At 42.7% G+C, this 12,390-nt stretch overlaps 2 protein-coding genes across 8 annotated transcripts in view; one reads left to right on the top strand and one right to left on the bottom strand.

The window, feature by feature from the left end:
- ENTPD5 (ectonucleoside triphosphate diphosphohydrolase 5 (inactive)) overlaps positions 1 to 4,693 on the top strand; it is a 16,560-nt gene extending 11,867 nt beyond the window's left edge. For 5 of the 6 annotated variants that reach the window (XM_015865072.1, XM_015865075.2, XM_015865073.2 and 2 more), the window contains 5 exons: positions 202 to 303; positions 1,150 to 1,293; positions 1,427 to 1,483; positions 1,599 to 1,714; positions 1,893 to 4,693. In XM_015865072.1, the coding sequence (XP_015720558.1) occupies positions 202 to 303; positions 1,150 to 1,293; positions 1,427 to 1,483; positions 1,599 to 1,714; positions 1,893 to 1,979 (506 nt within the window). In that variant the 3' untranslated portion in view covers positions 1,980 to 4,693. The remainder of the gene's footprint in view (positions 1 to 201; positions 304 to 1,149; positions 1,294 to 1,426; positions 1,484 to 1,598; positions 1,715 to 1,892) is intronic. The other variant, XM_015865071.2, reaches the window with a different exon arrangement.
- On the bottom strand, positions 1 to 12,334 carry COQ6 (coenzyme Q6, monooxygenase). 2 transcript variants are annotated; one of them, XM_032445176.1, is made up of 12 exons: positions 12,173 to 12,334; positions 11,872 to 12,003; positions 11,065 to 11,123; positions 10,432 to 10,555; positions 9,874 to 10,004; positions 9,394 to 9,501; positions 9,242 to 9,304; positions 8,848 to 8,955; positions 8,163 to 8,365; positions 6,982 to 7,097; positions 6,377 to 6,543; positions 1 to 1,145 (listed from the first exon to the last, which is right to left on the bottom strand). In XM_032445176.1, exons 1-12 carry the CDS (start codon positions 12,330 to 12,332, stop codon positions 1,077 to 1,079), a joined length of 1,440 nt encoding a protein of 479 aa, XP_032301067.1. In that variant the 5' UTR covers positions 12,333 to 12,334; the 3' UTR covers positions 1 to 1,076. The 2 variants fall into 2 exon arrangements, with proteins under 2 accessions (XP_032301067.1, XP_032301068.1); XM_032445177.1 differs by lacking the exon at positions 1 to 1,145 and adding an exon at positions 5,174 to 5,338.
- Positions 12,335 to 12,390: the final 56 nt, after the last annotated feature.

Raw genomic sequence — 12,390 nt, 5'->3', positions numbered from 1 at the left:
CAACCACCAATACACAGCTTTACCAGCAACCACATAAATGCAAACAGCATAAAGCAGGTGCCATCAGTAGGTTGCACAGTTCACATTTCCTTACTTTTCCTTGAAGACCTTAATTAAGATTTTTCAGCCTTTTCCTTTCTGGCTTTGCACAATGATTGATAACTGCATTAAAATGTATCTTTCCTGATCTCTTATTTCCAGTTGCAGATGGACAAATGTTCCGCAGTTCTTGTTTGCCAAAGCAACTGGAAGCAGAGTGGCACTTTGGGGGAGTGAAGTACCGGTACGGTGGCAACAAAGAAGGTAAAATAAAGCAGCTTTTTGCTCCTTGTAAGATAAGTCTTGCCTACAGCATCTGCATGTTTTTTCTTGACAAATACTCCATCAGTTATCTTAAGAGTATGAAGGATGTACATCATAGTACATCATAGATGTAGAGTGTTGATAGAGCCAAAGAAAGATCTGAAGCCATAAGAGTAGCTGGCCTATGCTTGCTATACACTGCCTTAATAGGAAATGTTAGTTACTTGCAGAAACAGGAGAGTTCTTTCTGAGGCTTGGAGCTGAGTTCTCTGGCTGTGTTAGGGTATAACAACTGGTAGACTAAAGAGTATCCCCTTGCAGAACTCTTTCTTAAAAATACTGTCCCTAATGCTGCAAGCAGAGCATGAAGCTGCTACCAGCAACGGCCAGAACAGTCCCCTTTGGTGACTGATGTTGCTTTGCTTTACAATAGGAAACACGATCTCTGAGCTTGATTCAGTGTGTGAACTGGACTGACAAATTACAACGTGAAGGGGAGGGAAAGTAAAGTTTTACCTTACAGGTAGTAGCAAATATAAATGAGATTCTGCTGACCACGGAACATAACAATGGGATCTTTGCATAATGAGGAAGCATTTCATGCACCTACCCTAGTATGCTCAGCTCACCTGTCAGACATTGCTGTGAACTGCTTTAGCCAATTCCTCTTGATGATGGTGATCTAGAGTGCTTGCTCCATGCAGGTACTGTGCTGGATTGTGGAGGGGTTATTTAAGCTCTTCTGATTCTTTAATCTCTGCTTCTTCCCATTTTCATACTCCTGCCACCAATTCCTCCATGTCTTGGATGTGCCTCCTTAGCTCACCCCATCTGTGCTTGTCCTAGCAGGAGAGACGGGATTCAAGCCTTGCTATGTGGAAGTACTGAAGGTTGTCAAAGGAAAACTGCACCAACCAGATGAGATTCGTGGAAGTTCCTTCTATGCTTTCTCCTATTACTATGATCGAGCAGCTGACACCAACCTAATAGGTAAATTGGTTTTGGGTAATCTACTACATACAAACATGCCATCCAGAGGGTAGAACCCCGGAGACTAGAGATAGGTTTAGAACTCAATTGCTTGCAGGTTTGTGAAGATATTTTCTCATCTCTTTTTTTTCAGATTATGAACAGGGAGGAGTTCTGGAAGTGAGAGATTTTGAAAGAAAAGCCAAAGAAGGTAAATTGTCATCAAACATAGAGAGATTTAGTAGGTTTTGGCTTAAAGTCAGTTCAAAAGCCCCTTTTTCTGCTGATTTTTTTTTTTTGTTTTTAATTATTTTTTCTTTCTCTAGTCTGTGATAATATGGAGAGATTCAGCTCAGCCAGTCCTTTCCTCTGCATGGATCTCACTTACATCACCGCTTTATTAAAGGAAGGTTTTGGATTTAGAGACAACACACTCTTACAGGTGAGAAGAAGTTCAATCCCCAAACCAGCTTCCCAGTTTCTCTATCAATCAACATGAGTGGTTCTTTGCTCTGGCTAAGTAGCTACTGAGCATTTCCAGGGCTGTTATGTGTAGTTGCTGTCATGTGCAACATATTGAGAACACTGTTGATAACAATTGCTCTTTTTTCCTTTTACAGTTAACCAAAAAAGTGAACAACATAGAGACAAGCTGGACTCTGGGTGCTACCTTTCACTTACTGCAGTCTCTAGGGATAACGTATTGAACTGTGACATTCCTATGGATTTCAGCATTTCTGAAAGTTTGAGAAAGCAAACTGAAATGTCCAGGTATGTTGTCCAGCTGGAGTCAGTCACAGAGCGGAAAACGGACCAAAGCTAGAAAACAGATCTTCACCTGGGATTGGCATTGCACATAATGAAAGTTGCCACAATATAATTTTGATTGTCATAAATAATCCAGAAGCTGCCTTCTGAAAGTCAAAAGGCCTAAACTCCTGCAGAGTATCTGCAAGGGACTCAAAGCCAGCTTTCACCAGCACATTTGTATAACATCCCATTGCTAAAAGCACAGCATATCTGGGACATGGTGATAAACTACAGATGTTATTTCTCCTCCCCCATTTACTTTAAGGATACAGTACTGAAGTTTGTTTGCAAGACATTAAATACATAAATGCATACACGACACCAACAGCCATGCAGAGAAAATTAAACAATAACCCTGGATACTCCCAGCCTCAGTGTTCCAAGTACCCAGCTGTGAGCTAATACATAACATGATGACATCAGCCTTTCTATAAGCACTCTTTGGGTATAGTTTTAGGAAAGGTATTGGCCGAAACACAGGCTGTACCACATCAAGCATTTCTTTCAGCAGTAGTTTCTTAAGCAACATCTGTGCCGAACAGTTTGCATGACTGCCTTTGTGCTGCCCCTTAAAAGTCTGTCCTGTATGGCTGCACATCTGAAAGGTGGCTGCACACCTGAATCAGGCCTTGATTCATTTTAGCATCTGCAGTCGTAACACACAGTTGTACAGGCACAAAACTAGGCAGCAAGATATTGAAACTCCACTGCCAAAAGAAATGCTTATTACATTACACCATGAGGAAATGAAGGATGCAGCCAGATAAAGTATCTGATTTAATAGTTCACTTTGCCTTGACTACCTTCTATTCAATGTGGAATATGGAACTTAAGGATGAACTTACTTTGGAACAGAGAGGTATTATCCGTATGACTAAAAGCTGCTTTTACGCACCCCTGCCTTATGACAAACACTCTGTTCCTTTCAGGCATTTGCACTTATACGTTTGGTGCAGCACAGCTTTTTCACTTTGGTAAAACCCAAGATTGCTCTCACACTACCTTCTCCAGAAACTGGATTTGAAAATAATTGCTAATGCCCAGCACAAGGAAGAAACAGTGCACTCAAATCCTAACTAATCTCACCAAATAGGTTGGAGCCCTAGGAATCTGCCTTACTATGATCATCAGCCATTTTCCTCTTGTTAGCAGCACAAGTCTGGTGATGGCTGATTAAGTTACCCCACTTCCCTACCTCAGGTTTTATGGTGCTATGACGCAACACATGCTTTTGATTGAACAAGTTCAGTCAGCACCAGGAGTCCAAGGGGTGGGGGTGGAGCAGCCTATAACTATCCCACCTTTGACACCTGGCTGTAAACTCACACTGTTTCTCTGGAATAGGAAATGAGCATCCTACTTGTGCTCCTTACCAGAGTCTGTTAAAGAGACCCATGTTGGGAAATGCATCAGCACCACACCAAACTTCTGTTCCTCCCTCACTACAAAAATTTGTCTGAGCAGGAAGAAAGTAGCCATGGAGTCCACCCTTGATGCTATAGCCTTTTCTTAACAAGGAACCTCTTATTCCCCTGCTTAGCGTTTGGGAAAACTTAGTGCACAGTCTGGTTTCAACAATATGACAGCAAACATTCATCTTCTCCTAAATGACTGATTTTCTTCACCTTTCTATTTGGAGAACATGAAGAAGGCTGCAGTGATTACTAGCCAAGTGCATTACTCCTGAGAAGTAGCTAACATAATTAATCAAAAGGCTTCCAGTCTGAGCCAGTGCTATGACAAACTCTCTTAGCTGATCCTGAGGCCAAGAGCCATAGGCAGCGAGGCTGTACTTGAAACATGAAAGTAAGGTGGGCTATTATTTTTTAAGGCACAAGCAGAAGCGTATCTGCCAAGTGAATAAAGCCTAACCCTGACAAGTACCTGAGGGTTTGGTTTTGTCCTGAGGGAGGATGTCTAGAAGAAGACAGATACCGTGTGGAATAAGTTTCTTTTCTGCGTTCTTTGCCTCAAACTCTGGTACTACATATTCTATGTGAAGCATCCATTATCCTGTACCAAAGTTGCATTATATCTGAATGCTCAGGGCTTTCATTTGTCAGTGGCACAATTCATTAACTGAAACTCACCTGCTGCTCTCCATCAAGGGCCTGATCCTGCAGTCACAAGAAAAACAAAATCTCAGCTCAAAGGTTTCTTTTACAAGAAATTGCAGAATCGAGCCCCTACTGTTTACATCTGAATTACTAAGTGGGTTGAGGATATAGAGAAGCCAGTCGTCCTCACACCCTAGTGCAATGCTATTATTTATTAGCTTAACTAAAGACCAAGCAGCCTTTTAAAGGAAGAGTTCTACTTGCACCACTGATTTTTATCTTCTCCTTTGTAAAGTCTCTTATCCCGACTACCAGGAACTGCCCAGTACGTGTGACTGAAGAAGCACAAGTAATAGCTTTCAGTCCAAAACTTATGTTTAATTACTTGGATTTTAACTCCTGATACTGGTTACAGTATCTACACATCTTGCCCAGTAGCAGTGCTCACTCAGTGTTGTGAGTCTCAAATATCTAATGCAGGAGGGCTGGCGTTTGGAACATAGGAAAGAATACCTTGATTTTCTATTTTAGTAATTAAAACATTTTTAACAATATTTTCAACTTTGTCCTGAAGTTTTCTTTCCTTCATGTTATCTTACATCTCGTTTTCATGGTATTGGAAAGCTCTTAAGACTAACCAGTTCCACAAGGAACCTTGCTATTAACTAAAAGCACCACAAGAGTGACAAGGAAAAAGGTGATGGAGGGAGATGAGAACATTAAAATATACCTGTAACTGGGAATTGGTCTCTTAGGCTGAAAACTCACCCTCCTTTCAGAGTCCAGGAAGTGGTTAAGAACACAGAATTGACATAACAGTTCCAGAATCACACCATGAAAAACTGAAAGTAATTAAACAGCAAAATTCGTCGCTACCAAAATTCAGCACAGCTCACTTTGGTCTTCAATTTAAAAGGTCCAAACTAAAAGCAGATTGTAAGAACAGTTCAGTGGCCAAAGGGATAATGATACCACAGGAAGAGACCTCAAACCCTGTGAGAAGAGCAGATGAAATATCATCTGTGTAAACCAGAGAAGGTGTAAGACACAGCTCAATACTTCAGTTTTATTGTTAAATTAAAATAACACAACTCAAAAATGGTATCAGTCACAGTCCTTATAAAAATAATGCGCACACCGACAAGCTGCTGTTCCAAACTGAGAACGGATCACTTACTGGCAAAAGCCATGATTTGCTCCTAAAAAAGGGAGAAAGAAAAGCATTTTGTAAACTGGTGATAAGTACACATTTCAGAAAGCAGCTATAATCTCCTTTCCATGTGGACAAGGGTCCCTATCAGCCTCTTTAGTTAAGTGCAAAGCACCTATCCCTGCATGCAAGGAAATTAAAGAAGTTGCAGCGTTCTTTTCCTCCTTGAATAGCACAAAACAGACATAACCAACAAGTTCCGTAATCACGAAAGAGGCCTTCACTTGGCCTCCTGCTTGCAACAGAGAAACTGAATAAACACCAAGCACTGAAGCAGCAGCATACTGCTCTTCTTAGTACAACTAGATACATCAGTTCAGCCTAGTGTCTTACTGTAATGTAATGCACAGGAAACTGGCCTTCTGTGTTAAACAGTAAGGCTTGATTTGTGCAATAGAGCAAATTTAGAAATGAGCAATCTAATCTGAAGGCACGTGGGAGCTTTGAGAGCAGGTGGCTCAACGAACATCATGAAAACCCACCAACTACATCGGTGCTGTGCAAAATTCTGGCAGTTAGGCTGCAAACACAAGTTCTGTGCTTAAGTCTGAACCTCCTCAGGTAACTTCCATTGAGGGCTTCAGCCAGGAGAGAACAATTTAACAAGGCAGAACAGCACAGAAACAGATATCTGTATAAGTCACACACCACATCTGTCAAATCACTCGATGTCTTACTCTTAAGGAAGGTTTGTTTTCAGAGGGCTATTTTTTTTTTCTACAATGCATTTCTGGAATGCAGTTCAAAGTTCCATGTTCACATTCCACAGCAAAATAAAGCCAAAGACTACTGGTGACTTTTGACCCACAGTTACTGACACAGAATATAGATATTGAGATCCTTCACATTCCCTGTACTGCAGAAGAAACCCTTAACTACCAAGCCACAAGTTATTTAGTAAATCCTCAGGTTCATTCACAACACAAAACCTCAGTTTGAACAACTTAAGTTAGCATTTTCCAACCAAAAAAGAAATGTTTCATTGCAAAAAATCTTCAATGGCCCATGTACAAAGGAAGAATCTTACTTTGACGGGAGGCAGGGCATTTGTTGCTTGCAATCCCCATGTCCTCAGTAGCACCACAGGAGAAAGGCTTGTAGAGTAAAGCCTCTTCAGTAAATCAATGGCAGCTATCAAGGAGACATTGTGCCTCTGACGTTCTGTCTCAAACTTTAAGAGATGTTTTAAGGATCCTGGAAGAAATAATTGAATACTCACATTACAAGTGACTTGCTGCAAACTGTGCATCTTATCTATATAGTACTCTCCACATATAACTAAAAACACAGAACAGCTAAGCAGACCATCTTAATATAGGCTTGAGTCCATCAGCTAGTGGTTTTCGTCTCATTACCTGTAACTACCACCCAGCAGATCCTTTCTTTGCTTTTTTAAAGCATTTCTTTTAGGTTTTGAGGATGCGAATGGCATCCAAGCATTATTAACTGCTCTGTAGCCAATAAACTGAAGAACAGTTTTGCTTCAAATATGCCTTTAAGCAATAAATATGTAAAAAAATAGAAAAGCAGCAAGTTCAACCTGCAAACAGAGACAGTGCTTGTCCTGATGGTAGCAGCAGAGCCTTGTAAGGCCAAACCTCTCACAGCCACCTCGCTGTCTTGGATCCTTACCCAGATCTTGCCCGTTGAAGGCTGCTGCGCTGAGGTGATGAGCTAAGCATGCAATATCACCAAAACCCAGGTTTACACCTTGTCCTGCAAGTGGATGGACTCTGTGTGCTGCATCCCTGAAGCAAGAGAAGACAGAAGATTATAACCCTTCTTGAAGAAAGCCGGACGGCTGACAAACTCTTCACTTCTTTGCAATTAACATGATTCTACAGCAGCATATACAGCTTTATCCAGAACTGCCTTGTGCTGAACTACCTACCTACCTCTCCAGCTACAAGAAGGAAGAAAAAGAGGGGTTAGCAAAAAGCATCTCAGAAAGGAAAAACTATAAAGAGGTGACTAGCTAAAGCCCAGTGTCAGATCACACGTGAAACAGGCTTTACTATTTACTATACTAAGTGGCACAAGAGGAAGCATATCAGCAACACCAAAAGCAGAGACATAATGAATACAAAGTTATGATGTAACACTGAAAATAATCTGATTTTCTTTTAAATCATGAGTAGACTTATCTGCAAAGAACAAAGCTGAACACATTAGTTGAAGTAATGAAATCTGAGTATGAAATGTAAGATCACGCACTTAAAATGATAATGAGATATAAAGCACAGAGTACTCATAGGCACAAAGGGACTCAAGGTGGAAAAAAGAATGTATCACAAATGTAACACAGCATCAAGAATTACTATGAGCTACCAATGTATTGCAGCTGTAGGGGAGAAAATGAACATTCATCCTCAGAACATAAAAGATGAGGTACTTCCCTCTTTTTGCAATCAACTGTACAAAAGCCTATGATGTCCTATCCACAATTATCTGTAAGTCTTGTCATTTGTGCTCAACACAAGTGAGCTAACACTCAAAATGATATACAGAACAGCTGCTATGTTTGGGGAAGTATACAGGTCCGTCATGAGACACTGGACTGCTAAACTGGGCTACACAAACAAGAGAAGGAAAACTTGAATTTACACAGAAGGCAGACACGACAGGCAGAGTGCTGTTCATACAACAGGCTTTTGTCAGCAGAAGAGCAAATTATATAAAGGGCCTGGACAAAGTCAGACTCTAGCTATAAATGCATTTCTAACCATCTAATTTCTTAAGTGGGAGTTGCTGTGCTCACACCATTCCTAACCACACACCACTCACTCACCCAGCAGGCGCTCCAGAGCCCTTACCCGATGAGAGCCACGCGGTGCCTGACGTACTCTGTCGCATGGCCCATCCCCAGAGGGAACATGGCTCTGCTCTCTGGATCTACTTCAGCAACACTTGGGGGCAGCTGACGCATCGCAGTTCCTGAGGGTTTCAGAAGTGAAAGAGCAGATCGAAACATGGCTCCAGCACTATCGATGAAGTCAGAATGGTTTACGTTGCTCCACTGAAATGAGCAAACAAACAAACAGAAAGAAATCTTTAGACATTAACCCACACTGCCCAAGGAGGTTGTGGATGTCCCATCCCCCTACAGGCATTCAAGGCCAGGCTGGACGTGGCTCTGGGCAGCCTGGTCTGGTGGTTGGTGTCCCTGCACATAGCAGGGGGGGTTGAAACTACATGATCATTGTGATTCTTTTCAACCCTGGCCATTCTATAACTCGATGTACGTCTTCAACTAGGATAAGCCTATGCTTCCCATCATTCAGAAATTTAGTTCAGATTCTACCATACCTTTCAGAACTAACTTAAATCAGTCCCAAAAGGTCATCCTTTTTTTGCCAAGTGTCCTCTAATATCATCCCTACCAGAAGAGCAGCTTGAGAACCAATCCTCCCTATTACTGTCCTTTAAGCTGTAGGATTCCATTGTACTTTGCATGATTGCAACAGCCAGCCTCATAACCGCTGTAAGTCTGATACTCACAAAGGCAGAATTGATGCTATCCACAAAACTTTCGGTGTCCATAGTGAGAAGCTCTGAGGCATGTTCATGAGATGTAGACCAAACCAGAGAGCTGGCAGTGTCAGACAGCTGGACACGAAAATTTCAAGGGTCATTATCAAGAGAAAAATAATAAAAAGCAAACAAACAAACAAAGCAAAGCTTTCCTCACTCTATTCTTCCTACACCAGTTAAACCGCATGTTACTTCCCCAGCCAAACATACTACAAATGGGAAATGCCAAGGATAAAGTGCAAGGCAAACAACTTCAAAGGCAGAAGGACAAAACAGGCATAGCAAGGCACACAGAGAGAAGAAAAATGATTAAAAGAATATACTAAAAAGTAAAAAACACAAAGAGCATGAGGTATCTTACTGGCAAAAGTGCAATTGGTCCTGTGGGGAGGAACCTCTGCCATGCTACATTATTCTCTGTGGCCTACAGTGGAAAGAAGTGGACAATTAGGAATTAGTGACTTAACATTATCAGCTTATGCAAAAGACAAGAGATGGTCTGTAGAATTTCACCTCAGACAAGTGAAGAGTTGCCACCACAGCTGACTGGTCATACTGATGCTCAATGTTCTGAATTTCAGCTTCCTTCCGGACTACAGAGTTATGGCCATCTGCACCGATCTATGGAATAAAGAGATGCAGATCTACCTCTTCATCAGCTCCTGGGAAAGCCAATATTCCAGTCTACAAAGTTCCATTAGCATGTACACATATTTTTGTTTATACAGAAGAAGAAAATATACGTAAGTTCCCTCAGACCACAAGAGGTGAACCCTTCTGCTTCTGTCCAGCTCAACACAGTTTTCTTGCATCAGGTACAGAAAAGGCTATTCAACGTGTCTGTTCCTTAGCACCTCTAGCAGAGTTAGCAACTCACCTTACTTAAGCCCTCCACGTGGGTGGAGCGGCACACACGGATTCAGAACCAAATCCAGTGGAAAGGACTTGGGCAAGAGGTGATGCCTGATCAACAGAAATAAAAAGTTTAGTTACCAGCAGTTTGGTCTGAAGTCTGCGTCCATCAGCTAACTCAATTTGGACCCAAGGGCTTGTGTCACAGTTGTGAGAGGGAAGGGGCCAGGTATACCCGACTGCTCTGCTCCCGTAGAAAACCTCCACCCGGTCTGGTGGGAACACAAAGTACCATGGTCACTGCATGACACAGACATGGGAAAAAACGAAACATCACTACAGCAGCAAAGGGCCGTGCACGCCTTTAGTGACACTCTGAGAACAGATACTACAATTCTCAAGGCAAGAATGAACAGATCTGGCAAACTGTCACTGCTAAGCCCGCTCAGAACACTACATCTCCCTATTAAGTCTTCCTGAGAAACTGTGTGCTGGTAAATAGCACATGCAACTGTCTTCATACTGTGTAGCCTACAGCAGGCAGATTTATCCCTCCATTCCCCCCATTTCAAGAAGCTGCCCATGTCCCAGAGTCATTTGTTAGATAAATCATCCTTCTCCCTCTTAGTGTACACAATAGAAGATAAGTTATTGAAAGCTCTCTTGAGGAAATAGAACATTAAAGAAGTTGTCCACTACCTGCTACTGCATCTAACTGTTTGGTAAGAGCAGCCATAATGACATCATTCTCCACTATGTAACCCATGTCATCTAAGTCATCTTTCTCAAAAGTGATGATGGCTTCAGAACAAGCATCCCACACCTACAAAGAAAAACATCATATGAGGCTACGAAGTTAACAGGTACCGCTCCTTTCAGAGAACATGGAAACATCCATCCTAACAGCAGAAGAACATCAATCCAGGAATGCAGAAAGACTCATCCTGAATTACCAGCCACTCTAAGCCACTAAAATACATCACATCATTACTTTCAAGCAACAATCTAGATTAATCTCAAACACTAATTCTGAAAACAGAAAGGTTTTTTCCCCCTATTTTCCTATTACATAATTAAAATACAATGCTAACCTACTACTTTCACCTTTATTTCTGTCTTTCCTGACTAGTACCCATGCCTCCCCATTTACAGCTTCCAATAGCAATCAGCCTTTTATCCTGTAACACCATGATTCTTAGAACAGTTATCTCCCAGAGAAAAACATGGCCTGCCCTTTGCCAAAGAAGGAATAAACTTAGGATTAATAATGGAAGCATTTCTGAGAATTCAAAGTAGGCAAACCCAATACATTTGCAGCCCTGAGTATGGCACCTGCATGCGTCGGAATGGTTTACATCTCAGGCTGCAGACGTGATCCCAGGCACCAAAACCTAAAAGAGGAAGAGGACACAAACAAGTTTACATTGTGACACTGAGACCCAAATGAAGCTGAAGCTCATTCTATGCTTTCCTCTCTCACTGATCACTGATCACTAACTAGTGCATAATTTGCCCAGACTCTGCTTCCACTACACCTAGCAGGGCCAGTGCTGCCTGAGAAAGTGCCTTCCCAGCTCCAGCATCACATTATCCTGCTGTTAATGTGAGCCAGACAAAAAGGCACAAGACTTGTCCCCAAATGCTGTCACTTACACATCAGCTCTCACCGGGCAAGAGAACAGACACAAAAAGTCACAGCCATCACTGTTTATCATATTTCTCCCTCCATTTGAAACCAAGGCTCTAATTTATCTTTGAAATGAAAACTGAACAGAAGTGAGTTACTAGACTGCAAGCACTAAACATGGGACAATTATGCGTATTTAGTGAACAAGGCATCCTAGGTGCTGGAGAGCACTTCACAACCTTCTGCCAACCCACTATCACAAATACTAATACACAATTTATACATAAGTACATATATTTACAGAAGAAAATCAGACTGAGCCACTAGAATGTGGAATCTTGTTGCCAAGAGATACCTGAGCCAATCACTGCAACTCTATGCTCAGAATACTGAGAGACGAAGCCGAACAACTCCACTTATGAAAGCAGAACACGCTCAAAGGGGTTTTGTTTAAACAGAACAGCAAACTGAAACACATTGTTGGGAACAGCAAGAATAGAAGCGCTACGTACTGCTGAGGAAGGTGGCTGAGCCGGGGGAGATGGAGCTGACCCTGTTGCTGTAGCTCTCTGGTAAGTGATATTCCTTCCTGGGCCCGGCCTCCAGCAAGGCGACTTTCTTGTCACGGAAATGGATATCGTGCCCTTGAACGAGCAAACACAAAACACTTTAACACAGCGCTGCTGTCAGATGGCCGCTCTTCATTCTGTACCTATAACTTCTACGTGCTTCAGTGTTCACACAGAGCAACACTTTTTACACACTGACCGCGCCCCCGGCCCATGCCGCCTACGGGGAAGGTCACGTCCTTACCGAGCGCGGCGGCCATCGCGGTGCCGACCATTCCGCCGCCCGACACCAGCACGTCGTAGAGCGGCGGCCCGGCGCTGCAGGAGCGGAGCGATGCCCTGGCGCAGCCCCGCATCCTCCCGCCCAGCGCAGCCAGCCGCGCCCGGCCGCACAGCGCCGCCATCGCTGCGGAAGTGACGGCACGAACGGCGCCCGCGGAACGAAGTCGCGCTAGGAAACGG

Source organism: Coturnix japonica, chromosome 5, assembly GCF_001577835.2.
Source record: "Coturnix japonica isolate 7356 chromosome 5, Coturnix japonica 2.1, whole genome shotgun sequence".
NCBI lineage: Eukaryota > Metazoa > Chordata > Aves > Galliformes > Phasianidae > Coturnix > Coturnix japonica.
Note: the sequence above shows the minus strand (reverse complement) of the source record. Positions and strands in the feature narration are given on the sequence as shown.